Source organism: Taudactylus pleione, unplaced genomic scaffold, assembly GCF_031769625.1.
Source record: "Taudactylus pleione unplaced genomic scaffold, aTauple2 ptg000303l, whole genome shotgun sequence".
In the NCBI taxonomy this organism is placed as follows: domain Eukaryota; kingdom Metazoa; phylum Chordata; class Amphibia; order Anura; family Myobatrachidae; genus Taudactylus; species Taudactylus pleione.
The window spans coordinates 3,983,573-4,002,385 of NW_028284704.1; the positions used below are offsets into that span (position 1 = coordinate 3,983,573).

General features: G+C 43.6%; 1 protein-coding gene across 1 annotated transcript in view; it reads left to right on the forward strand.

Moving 5' to 3' along the window:
- NSUN3 (NOP2/Sun RNA methyltransferase 3) overlaps positions 1 to 18,813 on the forward strand; it is a 42,313-nt gene that overhangs the window by 16,947 nt on the left and 6,553 nt on the right. Inside the window, exons 4-5 of the mRNA XM_088442054.1 lie at positions 6,755 to 6,909; positions 8,420 to 8,541. Of these exons, the coding sequence (XP_088298180.1) occupies positions 6,755 to 6,909; positions 8,420 to 8,541 (277 nt within the window). The remainder of the gene's footprint in view (positions 1 to 6,754; positions 6,910 to 8,419; positions 8,542 to 18,813) is intronic.

Here is an 18,813-nt window from a genome sequence, read left to right on the forward strand (position 1 = left end):
CTCCCCCCTTAGTGCCTAACCCCAGTACTTACCGTTGGGATGCCGGCGGTCTGGATGACGGTGTCGGGATTCTAACACCGGCATTCTAAGCGTCGGCATTCCGTCAGTATTTTGACCTGATCCCTCAGCCTGTGCCTTCAGATCAGTGCAGTTTTAAGCGCTGGAAGACATCCTGAGCGAACTTTCAAATTAGAGACTCCATGGCCTATTTTGTGGGCACTATGTAGACCTCCATGGCGATGGCGAACTTCAAACATAGCCAGAAACCGAATCCTGGTCAAACTACACCACCATGACAAATTTGGTGGCCGTGCATAAGGGACAAACAGACAGACACACACTTTCTCACTTAGTTATATACAGTGCCTTGCAAAAGTATTCACACCCCATTTGAATTTTTCATGTTTTGTTGCCTCACAACCTGGAATTAAAATGGATTGTTTGAAGCTGTGCATCATTTCATTCACAGAACATGCCTACAACTGTGAAGTTGTGTTTTTTTTATATTGTGAATCAAACAACATTTAGGACAACATAACAGAAAACTTCAGCGTGCATAACTATTCACCCCCCTAAAGTCAATACTTTGTCGAGCCACCTTTTGCAGCAATTATAGCTGCAAGTCGCTTTGGATAAGTCTTTATGAGCTTGCCACATCTTGCCCCTGGGATTTTTGCCCATTCCTCAAGGCAAAACTGCTCCAGCTCCTGCATGTTTGATGGTTTCCGCTTGTGAACAGCAATCTTCAAGTCTGACCACAGATTCTCAATTGGATTGAGATCTGGGCTTTGACTAGGCCATTCCAACACATTGAAATGTTTCCCCTTAAACCACTCGACTGTTGCTTTAGCAGTATGCTTCGGGTCATTGTCCTGCTGGAAGGTGAACCTCCGTCCCAGTCTCAAATCACAGGCAGACTGAAACAGGTTTTGCTCAAGAATATCCCTGTATTTAGCACCATACATCTTTCCCTCGACTCAAATCAGTTTCCCAGCCCCTGCTGCTGAAAAACATCCCCACAGCATGATGCTGCCACCACCATGTTTCATAGTGGGGATGGTGTTCTTGGTGTGATGGGATGTGTTGGGTTTGCGCCAGACATAGCGTTTTCCTTGGTGGCCGAAAAGTTCAATTTTAGTCTCATCTGACCAGAGCACCTTCCTCCATACATTTGGGGAGTCGCCCACATGCTTTTTGGCAAACTCAAATCGAGTCTTCTGATTTTTCTCAATAAAAGTAATGGCTTTTTTCTGTCCACTCTTCCATAAAGCCCAGCTCTATGGAGTGTACGGCTTATTGTGGTCACATGCACAGATACGCCAGTCTCTGCTGTGGAACTCTGCAGCTTTGGTCTCTGTGCTCCCTCTCTGATTAATGCCCTCCTTGCCCGGTCTGTGAGTTTGGTGGACGGCCCTGTCTTGGCAGGTTTGTTGTGGTACCATGTTCTTTCCATTTGATGATGATGGATTTGATGGTGCTCCGGGGGATCATCAAAGATTTGGATATTTTTTTTATAGCCCAACCCAAAATTGTACATCTCAACAACTTTGTCCCTGACTTGTTTGGAGAGCTCCTTGGTCTTCATGGTGTGATGCCTCTTGCTTAGTGGTGTTGCAGCCTCTGGGGCCTTTCAGAAAAGGTGTGTTTATACTGACAGATCATGTGACACTTAGATTTCACACAGGTGGACTTCATTTCATTAATTAATTATGTGTCTTCTGAAGGTAATTGGTTGCACCAGAACTTTTGAAGGGCTTCATAGCAAAGGGGGTGATTACATATGTACATGCCAATTTTCAGAATTTTATTTATAAAGATTCTTTTTTATATGTATTTTTCTCATTTCACTTCACCAAATTAGACTATTTTGTGCAGATCCATCACTAGTATGCCCGTGGCGAACATTTTGCCAAATTGAACCCAGAACATACGTACAGAAAATGCTTCGCTAGATAATGGTTAGATCATATGTTAATATGATGGAATCGGGTAATAAAAGATGTGTGTGAAACATAACCGGCTAAGCCACACCCTTGTATAGTTTTGGGGGATTTTTTTATTGTAACATTTCGCCAGTTTGTAAGTGCGATGATATATTTGGCCATGGACTCTGAAGCAAAATGGACCGTTTCCAGGGGGTATTGCAAGCTGAGCCCCTATAGATGCAAATGATACTCCGCCTCACCGTCTCCTAGCCTCCCGCCAATCAGCGGCTGCCGGCAGCTCTCGTGGAATGTAGAGAAAAGAGGCGTTGCTTTCAAGGCGCAAACCCGGTTCCGATTGGCTGGGAGATGCGAGCCTGGAATCGACGTGTTCATATATTTGGCCATGAACTCTGAAGCAAAATGGACTATTTCCAGGGGGTATTGCAAGCTGAGCCCCTATAGATGAAATTGATAATGCATGGTTACTCCGCCTCACCGTCACCCAGCCTCCCGCCTATCAGCGGGCTGCCGGCAGCTCTCGTGAAAAGCAGAGAAAAGAGGCGTTGCTTTTGAGCTTGCAAACCCGGTGCTGATTGGCTGCGATTTGCGAGCCTGGAATTGATGTGTTGGAGAAAGTAGGTGAGGGAAGAGCGCCCTCTACGGAAGCAGCCTCACGTGTTGTGCCGCCCGTGCCCCCTCGCTCATTATGTAATAGCTACATCACGCCACCAGGCGGCTAATCAGTAGCCGAACTGGACAGATTGTAAATAGTGTCCGCACATGGCTAGGGTGCCGGGTCCATGTGAGAGCACAGACCACCAGTAGTGCGTGAGAACAACAGCCACCAGCGGTCACCCCTATCCCGCTTCCCCCGGGTCACTGTGCCGACTCTGTGTTCTGGTCATTTTCTTGACATTTTAAGGTTAGTTATACCAAAGCATTTATTATGGTTTTTGTCGATTTGTTTTTTTTTCATCAAATGTTATACAGTTTTATTCCAAATTCTGTAATTTATTGCTGATTGACATCCGTCGCAAAAGAATCACATTAATATCTTAATTAGTCTTTGAGATATATAAATACCAAAGAGCGTTCCGGACAAAGGGACTAAGCAAATTTGATATTTCCGATTATTTATGTAGCAGCATCTTCAGAAACCCGGTAAAAGAGTGAGAACATAGAAAAACAAACATTTAGCCAATAGGTACATTAAAGCTGCTCATACACTGTATACAATCGGGAAGCCGGCTGCCGGAATCGACTGCTTTATCCCGGCGGTATAAATGACCAGCGCCTATATCTAGACGCCTGTCATTTCCCCGACGCCGGGAGACCGGCGCCCGGCATCCCAATCAAAGGGATGCCGGGCGCCGCGAGCGGACAGTCGTGGTGGGGGCGGGTTAGGTTTAGGGCACCCGGGGGGGGACTTAGGGTTAGGCACCCCCCCCCCCCCGGGAGGGTTAGGGTCAGGCTAGGGGGAGGGAGGGTTAGGGTTAGGCACTCCCAGGGGAGGACTTAGGGTTAGGCAGCGGGGAAGAGGGGGTTAGGTTTAGGCACTTAGAGGGGGGATTAGAGTTAGGCTCAGGGGGGAGGTTAGGGTTAGGCACCCCTAAGGAGGGTTAGGGGGGTTAGGTTAGATTAGTTGATACTTACCTGACCACGATCGGGATTTGCTGTTTTGTCGGGCTGCCGCTACCGGGATTCGAGCTCCCAGCCATGCGGCAGCCGGGATATCGTACCGATTCCCCATACACAGGCACAACCTAAGCCCAAACAACTATATCTGTTTTCAGTCTGTTCACACATGTGACTGACCAAACTGGATGGACTGGGTGTCTGCGCCAGTGACCGCACGCACTGGAAGATACTAATTATCCGCCACCAAGATTTTGAGGATGGCCAAGTTGACATTCTTCCAGAGGCTCTTTTGTTCCTCTTACGACCCCCATTTCACTAGAAGCTAGTAACACCAATTTGGGCCTCATGCCTCGGTGACATCACTGGTTCATAATGAATTTATGGGCTGCCTTTTGAATAAACTCACAAAATTTATTTATTTATTTATTACCAGTTATTTATATAGCGCACACATATTCCGCAGCGCTTTACAGAGAATGGCTGCCTCCACTGTGTGGAAGACAGGGGCACTGTAGAAGAACCGCATGTATATCTACAGCCAAGGTAATTTCGGAGTATGACAAAAGTAGTTAATTTTATGCATTTTATTTTAAAATCCATGTTGTTTTGTTAGATTAATGCACATTTTCAGTCATTTTGCTACACTATTTTGCAGAAATGTGAATATGACCAAAGTTTATCTGCCGCCTGTGTGGTTATACGGACATATCGCAATCTTAGAAATGACATTTTAGAGAGAGTGATAGTGGAGTCAGTCAGGCGCAGGGGAGACAATAGTCCTTATCTAGCTGCCAAGATCAACTAGCTGTCAGAATCATTGCTCTGTACTCTCACAGCCTCCTGATAACTGCATCTGAAGTGCCTCCTTCCTGCAGTGATTAATGTTACACACTGTCAGGCCAGAACTGCTTAGTAGGGTCTTAGGGGGAAATGAGCTGAAAGGAACATGACCACTTCCAGCATCCGCATCAGCACTTTCCATATTTTTACTGTGTAATTAATTAATGTCGTAGACGTTTACCTTTTGGTTAATTGTTTTGTTTCGTTTTTTTTTTTTTTTTTTGCTTCAAGGTGTATTGATATGTCTCGTGATGGCTCCAAGGTTCTTGGTTCCTAAAAGATGCAATGTCATCATAATTGTATTAAAAATATTTGTTACAGCTATAATCTTCATTATTATAACCATAAAGTGCTCCGTAGTCATTTTGGGTGCTAAATTAATATTCATTGCATTGCAGCCTATCAATTCATGACCTTGAGGCATAATGCACAGCGGAGGAGTTTTATCAAACCTTCTTTTCTAGATATTATTTTATATATTGAAATAGATGAAGGAATGCTAGAATCTGGTTGCTATAAGCAACCACGGTTTGATAAATTTCCCCCACTCCTTCTTTAGTGATGTCACTAGTAAAGTGATAAGTAGAATATTGTCCCCTAAAAAATGTCTGCCTCTAGTAAGTGTAGATAACCGATATACTTTAAGGTATAATAATAATGAAAAATATTTTTAGACTTGTAGGTGCTTTGTATAGCTTTTTTTTTTTTTTTTCTTTCTGTTGAGTGAACAAGAATAAACACATGCGGAAGATCTCTTATGCACAAATAAATCTCTGCTTTGTAAGTCCTATATTTTGTCTTGATAGACTGGACATTGGGGAGTATCTTCATAGCATATATAAGTGCCATGCCTTGCTAGGCAATTCAAACTTTTTGTCTTTTATTAGCAGCCTTTGAGTCCGAGGACAAGAAGAGAAACATAGGCAAACGCAGGGGGGCTTCCGTCTGCCTAGAAACCCCGTCCCCAGCACACACCATGACCACAATAGAAATAGTAATATAATAGAATGTTACTAGCGCTGCATGTTCTTCTCAGTATCACAAATGAAATGATTAGCACCACCTGTGTATCTTTTAAAATGTGTCAACCAATAATAAATATATTATACATGTGCACCAACTAGGATATGTGGAAAACATGCACTGTTAGGGTTGCACTGGTATAGATCATCAATAGGGTTAATTATTAATACTGTATAATAATACACTATCCAGTACATAAGGAGACCAATATGTACATATATATGTCCAGGGCAGTGCTAGGTTCTTCTGCCGCTCCCCCAGACTCCCGGACTTGCCCCGATGCTCTGGAATGATGCCCACATCTGAAGAAAAACATCCTGCTCAGACAGGATGGACCTTACTGCCACATCAAATGGATTACTGTGATCGCTGGTCCTGTATATGCTATAATTATGCAACACAATATACTTTGTATGTAACATATTAAAGCTGGATAAGTACTAATTCTGCCCACTTCATGGGCTGTCCACACTCACTCTAAAATCAAGCATTTGGAAACCCCCCTCTAGAAGTCCTGCGTTTGCCACTGAGAAATGTTTTCTTGTTTGTAATGTTCTCCGTTATACTTCACTTTATAACAAAATTGTAGTTTATTGAGGATGAAACTCAACAAAGCCCTTTAATACTTGAACTATATACTGTATATGATTATTTTTTTTATTTACTGTTATTAAAGGTTGGTGGGAACAGTTACATTGGGCCAAATGTAATAGGTGAGAGCTTATAAAATGTGAGAGTTTAGCAGTAAACTCTCATATTGGCCGAGTTTTATCTTCAAAATGGGAAAATGCCTGGACGAGAATTTAAATCGTGAGAGTTTTTTTTTAATCTAAAAACATGCGAGTTTGCAGGTTCTCGGACTCTATTACATTGGCCGAGTTTAAAAAGTGTGAGAGCTTACTGCTAAACTCACATTTTCTAAACTCTCACCCTATTACATTTGGCCCATAGTGATATATACATGAACACATGTTACAAATGGTCAAAACAGTGTTACAATCCAAAGCCACAAACAGCAAAAAGAACCAAACTCACTATAACACACAGATTAGTTAACGCGAATCAAGCAAACATGCATTGAGGAATAAGAGTAGGAGCCGTAAAGATCTAGATCCAATAGGGAAGGAAATAGTTATTCTTTGCATTAATATGTAACTAATCCCAACCCTTATTAATATATTCAAACTATTAAGAACAAATCGTATTAAAAATAACATCCGTCAGGAAAAATATAATGACAACATTGTGAAATATTTATGCTGCTGCCAGAAAGGTATAAATAAGCCTTATTTACTGATTGTGTTTAATTATGGAGTTGTTTTGCCCAGGGCTGCTTCATTGTAACGAGCCAGATATCAGTAGATCGCGGTGGCTGAAGCAGACATTGGAATCCTTTGTGCCATGGTCCCACATGGATGTCATCACTACCTCTGAAATGGACGGAAGGCTGGTAGGGAGGGTGCATGCCAATTCATACGACAAGGTTTGTATTGTTATGGGGCAGTTTTGTCTTACGTGAAAATGATGGATGCTGTGTTGCAAGCGCTTTAAACAAGCAGCACAATTTATTATCCATAAAAGAACATTGAGGGAACACAATACAAAGGGCCCCAATAGTAGCTCTTACTCCCACACATCGGCTCTTATGTAGGTCTCAAAGAGACATTCAATTGTTCACCTTATTACTGTGTACACAGCGGCTCACATTATGACTGTTCACACATCCTGAGCAGCTGTTGATAAGGTACAATTAGTCCTAGTCAGAACTGCCCTTTGTTCCCCATATCCAGCCTGTATCTAATCCTGTTACATACATCTAAGAAACATTTCCGCAATATGCACACATCACATACAAGACGATACAATAACTTTAATACATGCACTTATTATCTCCTGCATCAACTATTGCAATAGCCTCCTTATTGGTCATCCCCCAACCAGACCTTCATCCCTACAATCTAGAGTTGCTGATTTTCCTTATAAAAAGGTACAAAGCCATTAACAAAAATGTAACAACGTACATCTCTTCATTCGTCTCATGTTATCTCCCAACGCGACCCCTCCACTTTGTCCAAGATCTGCCCCTCTCATCCATGCTTCCGTCCCCGATTACAGGACTTTTCCTGGGCTGCACCCACTCTGTGGAATCTGCACCCTCGCGGAGCAAGACTTTTCTCCAACCCTTCACTGTACTAACCTCTGTAGGCTACGCTACACAATTACAGTTCACACAAACTTACACTTAGGGGTCAATTCAGTTAGCCGAGAGGGGGGGGGGGGGCGATTTGCCATTGTAATGGCGTGGAAACGTCGCCAACGGCACCTCAACTCGACCCTTTGTGGTCCGATCTCATCCCCTACGGCCTGCAAACAAAAATCTGCGAGTCCGGAGGTATCATAAGTGCGGCATATAGATGACCAGTTATTCTCCTTCTGTATTCAGAAACCCTCTGACCCCCGACTGGATGACATAGTCCCACGGAGCACCCTTCCCCATTGCTATGTCCTGGCAGCAGTATTCTACTGTGTATGTGGCAGTTCACCTCAAGTTTTAAACTCCTATTCCCCCATAGACTGTAAGCTAGCGAGCAGCACACTCTCCCCACCTAGTACGTTACTACCCAATCTTGTTTTATTACTGTGTTTGTCCCTAATTGTAAAGTACTACAGAGTATGCTGATGAATATGGCCTGTCTGTTATCACTATATTAGATAATTAATTTTTACTCTCTGGAAAAAACATGCATTATAAACTTATTATTTTATTAGAATTTTGGTCAGCATTGCCAAGTTATTATTTTTCCTTCATACATACAGCACATTGTGTACCAGTTGGAAATGTACCAGTGCCCCTGACAATATAACAGATAAAATGTTCTATATTCAGCCTCAGTAGGAAGCATTATAGGTCACATGTTTTATTACTGTATGTTTATATGTACACTGGGTTTATAATGCTTTCTGCTGCTTACCATACATTTCTTATGCCACAGGTGTTAGTAGATGCTCCTTGTTCCAATGACAGGAGTTGGCTGTTTTCCTCTGATTTTGAAAAGGCAACAGAACGAATATCCCAAAGGAAGGTACTCCCTGTTATACAAACGGAGTTACTCAGGTACACATTGACTGTTGCATTATAATACTTGTTTCGATATTTTTCACTTAGACAATTATGTTTTATCATTCATTTTGGAGTTTGGAGAGAGTTTTGGTCATTTATCCCACAACTTGTACATATGAGGATTCCAACATCTCCCCTGGGCTTTTACAGGACAACACAAGTGTTCTTGTCACATCCAAAACAACAAGGGTACAGCGCGGGTACAAAACTTCATGGTAGGGATTTATTAATCCCACTGCATATGCTGTGTACACAGGGCAATGGTATCTGCGGTACAAAGATAGTGTAAGGAAAATGATGAGGACACTTCATGTTGTGTCGGTGTGAGAGTCTGGGTTTGGACAGAGCAGACAGTCTGGTGGTTTAAATAACAAAGTAAACAATACACCTACTGATATTACACAGGAAGGCACAGTGGTTAGCATTGCTGCCACACAGCTCTGGGTCATAAGTTAATTTCCCAACCCTCGTACCTCTTTGTCCGTTATTACACAGTCTTCTTTTATTACTGTTCTTTTACTGTATTGTTCCCAATTATAAAGCACATGTTACCTCCATTGGGGCAGGTGCAGGGAATGCTATACATGATAATTATTCTCTGTGCAGTGCCGCTTAATTGGTGGTGCTATAAAATATATGATAATAGCAATAATAATGATTACAGACTTGTGTTATACAATGAAGGACGCTCCAGCATACATTTGCAGAGTGAACCAATACATTTCAGGGCTTTCTGCATACATTATATGATTTCAGTATAAGAACAGCAAATTGTTAATACTTTATGATTTCAGGTGTTAATTCATACGACATGCAAGTGACTCTGTTATCCTTTAAGCTGCATACACACACAACGATATCGTTTAATGATAATCGTTTGAAAAAATCGTTCACTTTCTGAGTCAAACGATGAACGATTATCGTTCATGCGCGTTCACGTTTGTAGTTCAGTCAGACTTGTCAACTGAACGATTTTCATTAAGGGAATATGCAAACATTGGCCCTCATTCAGAGCCGGACGCTATTTGCGGTCGTTCGTTTAAAAACAAGGGGTGGCTATTTAAATGATCCGTACGCACATTGCAGTGTGTTCACACCTCTAAGTCTGAACGAACGAGCAAAACATACGCTCGTTTATTTGTTAAAAACGCCCCCTGGCCGCACGCATCCTACGTCATGTCCGCTATTTATTAGATTAATCGAGTACATCGACCAGCGTATGAACTGCTCGCTATTCTTGTGGTTGGTGTTTGCTACCACAAATTTGCGTGCAGTTCTGGCTATAAAATAACCCAGTGACGTGGTCAATGACGCTGCTGTTTTAAATATACACACCCATAAAACGCCCGTTTTGACCTTTAAGCACGCCTGCGTTCGGATCTCCACTCCCCATTTTCAAGCACCTTCCCCTGTTACCACCCACATACGCCTCATTCTGTCACTCAAAATAGCAGGCACTCGCTATATAGCGTACAAAGGATTTTCGGCCGCACTGACTGGTTCGCGCATGCGTACTAAAAAGCGTACGCATGCGCAGATGTGCAAACATCGCTCGGAACGAGCGTACTGCCGCTAACGAGCGGCTCTGAATGAGGGCCATTGTTTGTAGTTCAAAAAAATCGTACATTACACTTTAAAAAAATCTGACAGATAATCGGTCATAAACTCGTTCATAAAATCGTTGGTAACAAAATAGTTGTGTGTGTATGCACTTTAAGGGTTGGATTGAGTTGCAATCTGCATGTCTGTTTTAAGTGTGTGATTGTTCTTTATCTAACCTGTGTTATTTTGTATAGTGTTGCTGCTAACCTCTCTCTCCTCTGCTCCCTTACATTTCCCAGCGTCTGGCAGCATCGCACACGGAGGCATGACCTCTGCTTCTAGCATTTGTCTCTCTTTGAATTATGCTTCCCTACCGGACTGTGCTAAATCCATTAACGTTTCTATGCCAGCCACTTCTCTGTCTCTCGCCTAGCCAGCGCAGCTAAACGTTAATAGGTATTTTCAGAAACTACTATATAGATGACAGCTTTGTGGTATTCCAGGATGGCAGTGTGGCATTCCAGGATGGCAGTGTGGCATTCCAGGATGGCACATTATGGCCATCGACTTGAATTAAATTGCCACCCAAAGAGTCTGCAGTTAACAAATCTCACATTCCCTGTAACGGAAAATAATAACAAGCAGAACCAATTGACAGGTAAAAAGGTGAATGGAAAATACCTATTTATATTAAATTAAATTTTTTCCCATTGCTTAATATGTGGAGTATGCTGGTTTTCTTAGCTCTCTGTGCTGGATTGCTACGGTGGCCTGCAGAAGTATTCAACCTCCTAGAAAGACACTTACACAAGGGTGGTTCATTAAATAAGGTACACAAGACATCTCATTGTGTACATTTATTTAATGTGTATCTTTTAATCAATAGTATGGCCTTGGTACAGATTATTTTTCCACATAGCCCCCATACTTGTCTAAGCATTTGTTCCAATGGGACACCAAGGCATCTATCCCGGCATAGAAGAAATCAGTGTCAAGTGCCTGAAGCCAGGACATAACGACTTGCTGAACTTCATCATCTGTTGTGAATTACCTTCTAGCCAGGTGCTTCTTCAATGGTCCAAAGAGATGGAAATCATTTGGTGCCAGGTCAGAGCTGTAGGAAGGCTGGTCCAGTCCATCCCAATGGTAGCGCGGTACCAACTCACTCGTGCGGTTGGCCTGATGTTATTATGAAGCAACCAAGGTTATTTTCGACTAATTGCCCTCCGCACCCGGATCAATGTGTCACAATAGCAGGTGGCATTCACATTATATCCCTTGGTGAGGAAATCAACAAGAAGCACGCCCTTGTGGTCCCAAAACACGGTCGCCATGACCTTCTTTGCTGATGGCGTAATTTTGTAAATTTCTTTGAAGGTGGTTTTGTAAGCTTCTGTGAGTTGCATTGGTACCCAGCGTTAACACTTTTTCCTGTGCCCTGTACCCCAGTTGCTCATGAAAAATGTTGTACACAGCACCCACTGAGATGTTCAATTCGTCAGCAAAATCACTAACTCTAGTGCGTCTGTCCTCCAGAGTCAGACCTTCATGCGACACAAATTGTCATCTGTGATGGACGTGCTTGGCTCATCTTATACGATTATCCTGCTGTTATCAAAGACATCGCACCACACCCAAACCTGTTTCCATAACATGATGTTATCACCGAACACCTCGACAAGCTGGCGATGAATTTCAGCTGCTGATGTGTCCTTTAGACGCAGAAATCTGATCACACTACGCACCTCAGTGTTTGGCCATGTTTCCGCAAACCCCACCATCTTACAGCTGATGTTGGCACAGTATGACTGATATGAGGCGCAGCGTAATGGCCATGAGGGGAAGCAGTGGTCTACCTGCTGTGGCCTGGCGGGGGATTAGAATGAGATAGAGAACATTACACATGAGAGAGAACTTGTTACCTTACTTATTGAACCACCGTCGTGTGTGTGTATTATTCAGGGGGACTTCATGTTCCCCTGTAAACAGATCATCTTTAAGCAGATGGGATATGCTTACAATAAATATGTTCTTAATAACACAGGGCCTGATTCAGCGACAGACGCAATGGTGATTTTGGCGCAGATCGAGCGATTGTTTGCCATTACGTACATACAGAGAACCCATTCACAAAGTGAGTGACAGGTAGTTAGCGTTTGGGGCAGGTAACATGGGGTGGTGGTCAGAAAACCACAGGTGTGTCTTACTGTGTAAACGCTGTTACATGGGCGTGCATAATTTAGCCATGGCGATTACATGCGCAGCACGAGAGCTCGCTGTATGTCACGAGAGCTGCAGTGTTTGCGGCTGGTCAGACCTGCTGCAAGGGCAAGAATCGCTGCTGGATGTGCGTCGGTTACCGATATTTACGCAGGTAAGCGACGTTGTACACATATGGAGAAGGCAGCGGTGAGCGTCCTTATGCTCTGGAAAGCTTTGGAGCTATTAGCATATTTTCGCAGCTGCATTCCCTGTGAAATTGCAGCTGTGATCACATCACCGTCCATCTCTGAACCAGGCCCATAGGAGCTGATGCTGAGCTGCATGCAGGCTGGCTGTAATTGTTCCTGCATTGTGTACACAGAACTGACGGCCTGATTCAGAGGCAGTGACGATGCCGCGCGCAGTTGGCCGGTGTTGTAAGTCCGCGCATGTGTCGCACAGCGCATGCGTGGCGATCGTTACTGCTCAGAGACGCAGTACTGGATCGGACGCAGGGAGTGCGGATATTAGTCTGCAAACCTGGGAGGTAACAGGAGGTGGCTAAGCCGACTGCACCCAAAAACGCACGGACGCTCACACAGGAGGCCATGGTCAGACGGAAAAACTGCACCTGCAATAGGGCTGGTGCAAGTTTCGATAGTGCGTCTCGAGGTGCTCCGAGACCTAAATGCATCAATGCAAGACGCTACAAGTGGGCATCTCAGTTTTGGAAAAATCGGGTGCGGCATTAACATAAGACGCGTCTGCGTCCTACTTAGAATAAATGCGGATATGAGCCCGTATACAGAATTGTACTCCTCTACGCGACCGCACCGCCCCAATCCGTACGCTTAGTTTCATAGCCGTCATCATCAGTGTGCACTTGCACCAGCCTTATCCCTGGTACAAGAGACCCGCCCATGGTTGGGTGAACCCAGCTCCGGGACGTACGTAGTGCGAAAACACGCAAGTGTCGCCTACAGAACTTCATCCCTGCATCGGCCCCATAGTACGATTATAAATCCAATCCCAGTGAAAATACCATATGTAGTTTACAACGTGAATATAACACCAATCTACCTACTTTGCCTTAAGAAAGTGAAAACATTCAGTAATTTTTCTACCAGAACAATCTGCTTGGTTTTTTTTTTTTTTTTAATGACAAAGAAATACTTCCTGCATTTCATATCTGTAAGTCATTAATGGGTGTCTTAAAGTGTTTTTTTTTTTTTTTTAATGATTTTGCTGTATGTAATTAATCTTTTTTTTTTTTTTTTTTGTACTTCACTGAATAGATCACATTTGCACATTATTCAGTTTGCAGAACATATTAACTCTGGCAATTTCTATTCCTTTTTTTTTTTTTTCTTGCAATTGTTTTGCAGCGCAAGAAAACATTTTCCAGTTATTTGTGCTGTGATTTAGACGTTGAAATTATTTCTGAAAACGCTACATAAAAGTCACTGCGGAATCTTGAAAAATGCTTATTCATTTTACTTTTTTTTACCCCTAAGAAACTGAAAAATGCGGAGTTTAAAGAACATTCTGATTGATCACTGAAATACTCGAGTGTCTTATTGGGGTAATGCATCATGTCATTTATTTTTTAGGGAGGAATCCATCAGAAACCTCAGCCCTCCTTTACAATTTTTTCACTCTACATTTGACATGAAAAATCAAATCTGTGAAGCAGCAGGGAACCCTGGTGCATACATCATTGTTACTTGTGCTAAACCCAAGCGTTCTGCCGATATGTCATTCTGACTGTCCCGGCATGCCTTCCACCAGAGAATAGCACTGATCATTAGCCCAGGTTAATAAGCCTTTGTGATGTAGGTGAAAATGGCATAAAATACACATTAGCAAATCTAAATATGTATAAATCTACAATTTCAATCAACCATTACTATACCAAGCATAATTGTATTTCAGGACTTTTTTTTATTTTATTCAGTGGTTCTATATATGTTACCTTTTGAAATAATAATGCAACACCTGAGCCTCTGATTTAAACCATCATTTTTAGTGACAGCACACTATAATACAATTTTATGATTTTTACCCTATTTGTGCTTTGTCCGGGAGCCTAGAACGACCCAATATGTGATCATTTTCGCTGGCTGCAAAGTTCTAACAGAGCAATAATTGGATACACGACTCAGTAAATAATGGATAGTCGGTCTTCATTAACCATTTCTTGTCACTAGGATTGCAGACAGTCATGCTTTGCTGTAAGGGTAGCGCTTTGTGCGAAGGCTACTTTCATGATGATCCTGACGTCCACCTTCAGAGTGTAAAGGTTTACATAGCTAGAAATGCATAAATGTATTAGACCAGTGGTTCCCAAACTGTGCGCCGTGGCACCCTGGGGGTGCCTCAGGTTGGTAGCACCAAATCAAAATATTTATGGTCAATGTAATGTAAATATGTGGACAAACAGAAGCGCAAACCTGTCCAACATCACATAACTGACCCTAAGGATGACAGGTCAGCACAATTTATTTCACTTTACTGCATTTTTTTCGAATCTCTCAATAGCAAACTTAAATGTAGGGGTCCCGTGAAACCAATGCTTATACTCTAGTACTTTGGGAACCATTCTATTAGACATTCATTATGAATTCAGCATAATTTAATGGCTTTTACTTATTACTAATCTGTATCCACTGGCGGCGGTTTACAAACTGGCAGATTGTAATCTACTGTGACAGGTCTACAGTGACAGGTCAAGTCGGTGTCCGAAACCTTGTCCCCTGTATAATGATATTTGTAAATGCTGACATTCCATAGCGTTTACACTAGGAATTGGTATGAAATATACGGCCGGCGGTTCGATTCCCGGCAGCACGACATCAGCAGAGATCCCGGCAGCGGAAGCCCGACAGCGCTGGAATCCCGATCGTGGATAGGTAAGTATTGTCTAACCTAACCCTCCTTAGGGGTGCCTAACCCTAACCTCCCCCGCAAGTGCCTAACCCTAATCCCCCCTCTAAGTGCCTAACCCTAACCACCCCCTTCCCCGCTGCCTAAACCTAAGTCCCCCGGGGGGGTGACTAACCCTAAGTCCCCCCCCAGGGTGCCTAACCCTAACCCTCCCTCCCCCTAGCCTAACCCTAACCCTCCCGGGGGGGTGCCTAACCCTAAGTCCCCCCCGGGAGCCCTAAACCTAACCCTCCCGCCCCCGCGGCTGTCCGCTCGCGGCGCCCGGCATCACTGCGATCGGGATGCTGGGCGCTGGTCTCCCGGCGTCGGGGAAATGCCGGGCGTCTACATCTAGACGCGCGGCATTTCACCCTTGCCAGGATATGACAGTCGGGAAGCCGGCTGCTGGTATTTAGGCAGTCGGCTTCCCTATTGCATACCTTTACACTATACCCCATTTTTTATAATACTTGCTCTGGATAGGTTGGGATACCTTCCCTGTGTCTAGCAGCTAAAGGTACTATATACACCCCGGTAGCGTGAACCTTAACGTAAGTTGATTTACACTTAATATTGGGCCATGTCACTTTTTTTTTTTTTTTTATTATATCACAGAGATTATTTTAGAAGATGAACTCCAGCTGTCAGTCATTACAGGTTTAAATTAGATATGAGTGAACCAACCCGTGTTTTCATTTAAATTTTGTTTTTGAAACTGTCCTTATGCTTTAGTGTCGGTTTTGGTTTACTGGCAAAAAAAATTAACATTTGGTAACATGGTAGAAAAAAACAAAAACTTTAGTATTTCGCATTAATTCGCAGTATATTGTGTTTGGGCCCCAACAAAGTCAAAAATGTTTCCAGCACATAAGCAGCAGTAACACCATGACAACTCTATAAGACACATAGAGACTGAGCTGGATTAACAGTAGGGCAGCCGGGGCGGTCGATCAAGGGCCTCCACGCACTGGGGGACCCCACGCAAAGCTACATCACCAGAGTGGGGGGCACTGTGGCATAATGTGAATGGGGGCACTTTATTGCGTTTAATACATTTGTGGTGCTGGGAGTATTCACACATTATACTTTTTAATATCGCCATCATATCTTATTGACCATTTTTTTCGGCAGGGACCCCCACAAGTTACTTGGCGAGGGGACCACACAAACCTTAATCCTGTATGGAGACAAATGTATGAAGTGGTGATAATCTATTTTTTCAGTATTTTTGCCCCCCCCCCCCCCCAAAAAAAATAAAATAAAAAATAAAGGGGGGTTAATTCAGCTTCTCCTAAATATATAAAGAGACAGAACTTGAGAGATATCTCCAGCGGCGCCTTCGTAGCTGGTGAAGTGTGACCGCTTAGCTCAGTGAGACTATAGCCAGTCTATCCAGTGGGATCTAAAAATACTTATTTCCCTCCCTGTATTCAAGTATTCTCCTATGTCATTGTCTCTATTATTATTATTATTATTATTAAAATAATCTAACACCGTTTGAGCCAGAGAGAGTGTTTCGGATCCAGGCGTCATAGAGGCTGCAGAATGTTTGGGCATCTCTTTTTAGGATCAGTCTTTTCTGGGTTTCTTATAGCACAAACCATGGCATTTCCCATAGATGCTTTCATGTTTACATTCCTTACCTCTGCGTCTAGTCGGATTAGATGATAAGACATTACATAAGCCGTTATCCTAGGATCAGGCATGGTTGCCTACAGATAGTGATAATTCATTATGCTGCAAACTATTGGGTCTTGGAGAAGTGAATTAAAGACTTTGGGCCTGCGGCTGTCCGCTCGCAAGTGGGTTGATGTTCTGGACTGAGCATGCGCATGACGGAGGGAGCTCCGTCGTGCGCATGCGCCAGACGCGACGAGCGAAGGAAAGTCCTTCGCTCGTTGTGTCTGATCAAAGGGGGCGTGCTGTCGATGTTGATTGACAGCACGCCCCCTTTGGTAGGCGTGCCGGGGGCGTGCCTCCCTGACGGGGGCGTTCCCACGGGAACGCCTCCCGTCAGAAGCCGGCCCACTGACATCACTAGTGATGTCAGTGGGAGTGATTTTGGCTCTGATAGAGCCAAAATCACTCCGGAGCTTGCGGTTGAAAACCTCAACCGCAGGCTCCGGCTCGCAATTTCGATGGTCGCGATGGTCAAGACCATCGCGGCCATCAAAATGCACGCTCGTATAGCCTGTGGGTGGTGACCCACAGCTATACGAGCGTCCAGGAGGACGCTCCATTTTCATGGAGGCCGGCCCTCATTCAGAGCGTGCGCTCTGCTCAGAGCGTACGGCTCTGAATGAGGGCCTTTGATCAAAATAATTAGGAAAATGTCTTATTTTCATGCCCTTCTCCAGCTACCTTCCTACCTGCTTAATGAGTGGTGCGGCTTGTTGCAGGCTGGTACTGTCTTTTACTTACTACTATTCAAAAGTTTTAAGTAGATAGCGTCAAATCAACCAGCTTGCTGGGGTGAGATAACCTGTTCCTCTGCTCCATACCAAATATCGCAAAGGCTAGTTGCTGTGTTCTAGATTATCTTTACTAGGTCTAATAAATACCCCCCTACAGTCATACATCTAGCCTCAATACGCCACGCAGTGTCACTTGCCTGGAGTGAGTGAGCTGCCAGGTCCTGTTCTACTCTGCTAGAGTTGGGCGTCTTTTTTTGCCATCACACCTGTATATCTATGTGCACCTGAGTCTGTAAATAAAGCACAACGGAACTTAGAATGAAAAAGCTGCGGCCACTACATTGTAGCACTGCGTATACAGATTCAGAGACTCAGTCACACAGAGATATACTGTACAAGTGCTGCATATCACATTAATAAGCACATAGGCAAACGCAGGGGGGGTTTCCGTCTGCCTTGAAACCCCCCTCCCCAGCACACACCATGACCACAATAGAAATAGTAATATAAAATAATGTTACTAGCGCTGCATGTTCTTCTCAGTATCACAAATTAAATGATTAGCACCGCCTGTGGATCTTTTAAAATGTGTCAGCTAATAATACATATACCTGTGCACCAACTAGGAGATGTGGAAAACATGCACTATTAGGGGTGCACTGCTATAGACCCTCAATAGGGTTAATAATTAATACTGTATAATAATACACTATCCAGTACATAAGGAGACCAATATGTACATATATATGTCCAGGGCAGTGCTAGGTTCTTCTGCCGCTCCCCCAGACTCCCAGACTTGCTCCAATGCTCTGGAATGGTGCCCACATCTGAAGAAAAACATTCAGCTCAGACAGGATGGACCTTACTGCCGCATCTAATGGCATACTGTGATCGCTGGTCCTCTATATGCTAGAATTATGACACACAATATACTTTGTATGTAACATATTAAAGCTGGATAAGTACTAATTATGCCCTCTTCATGGACTGGCCACATTCGCTCTGAAATCAAGCATTTGGAAACCCCCCTCTAGAAATCCTGCGTTTGCCACTGAAGCACGGTCTGCTGGTGCGTCCTAGTCACATCGCAATGCAATTTAGATGCAATTTCAGCAAACAAGATGCCCAGCACTAGTGTAATCCCACAGGACCTGGCATGCCGAGAAAGGCTTTTTGTCGTGACTAG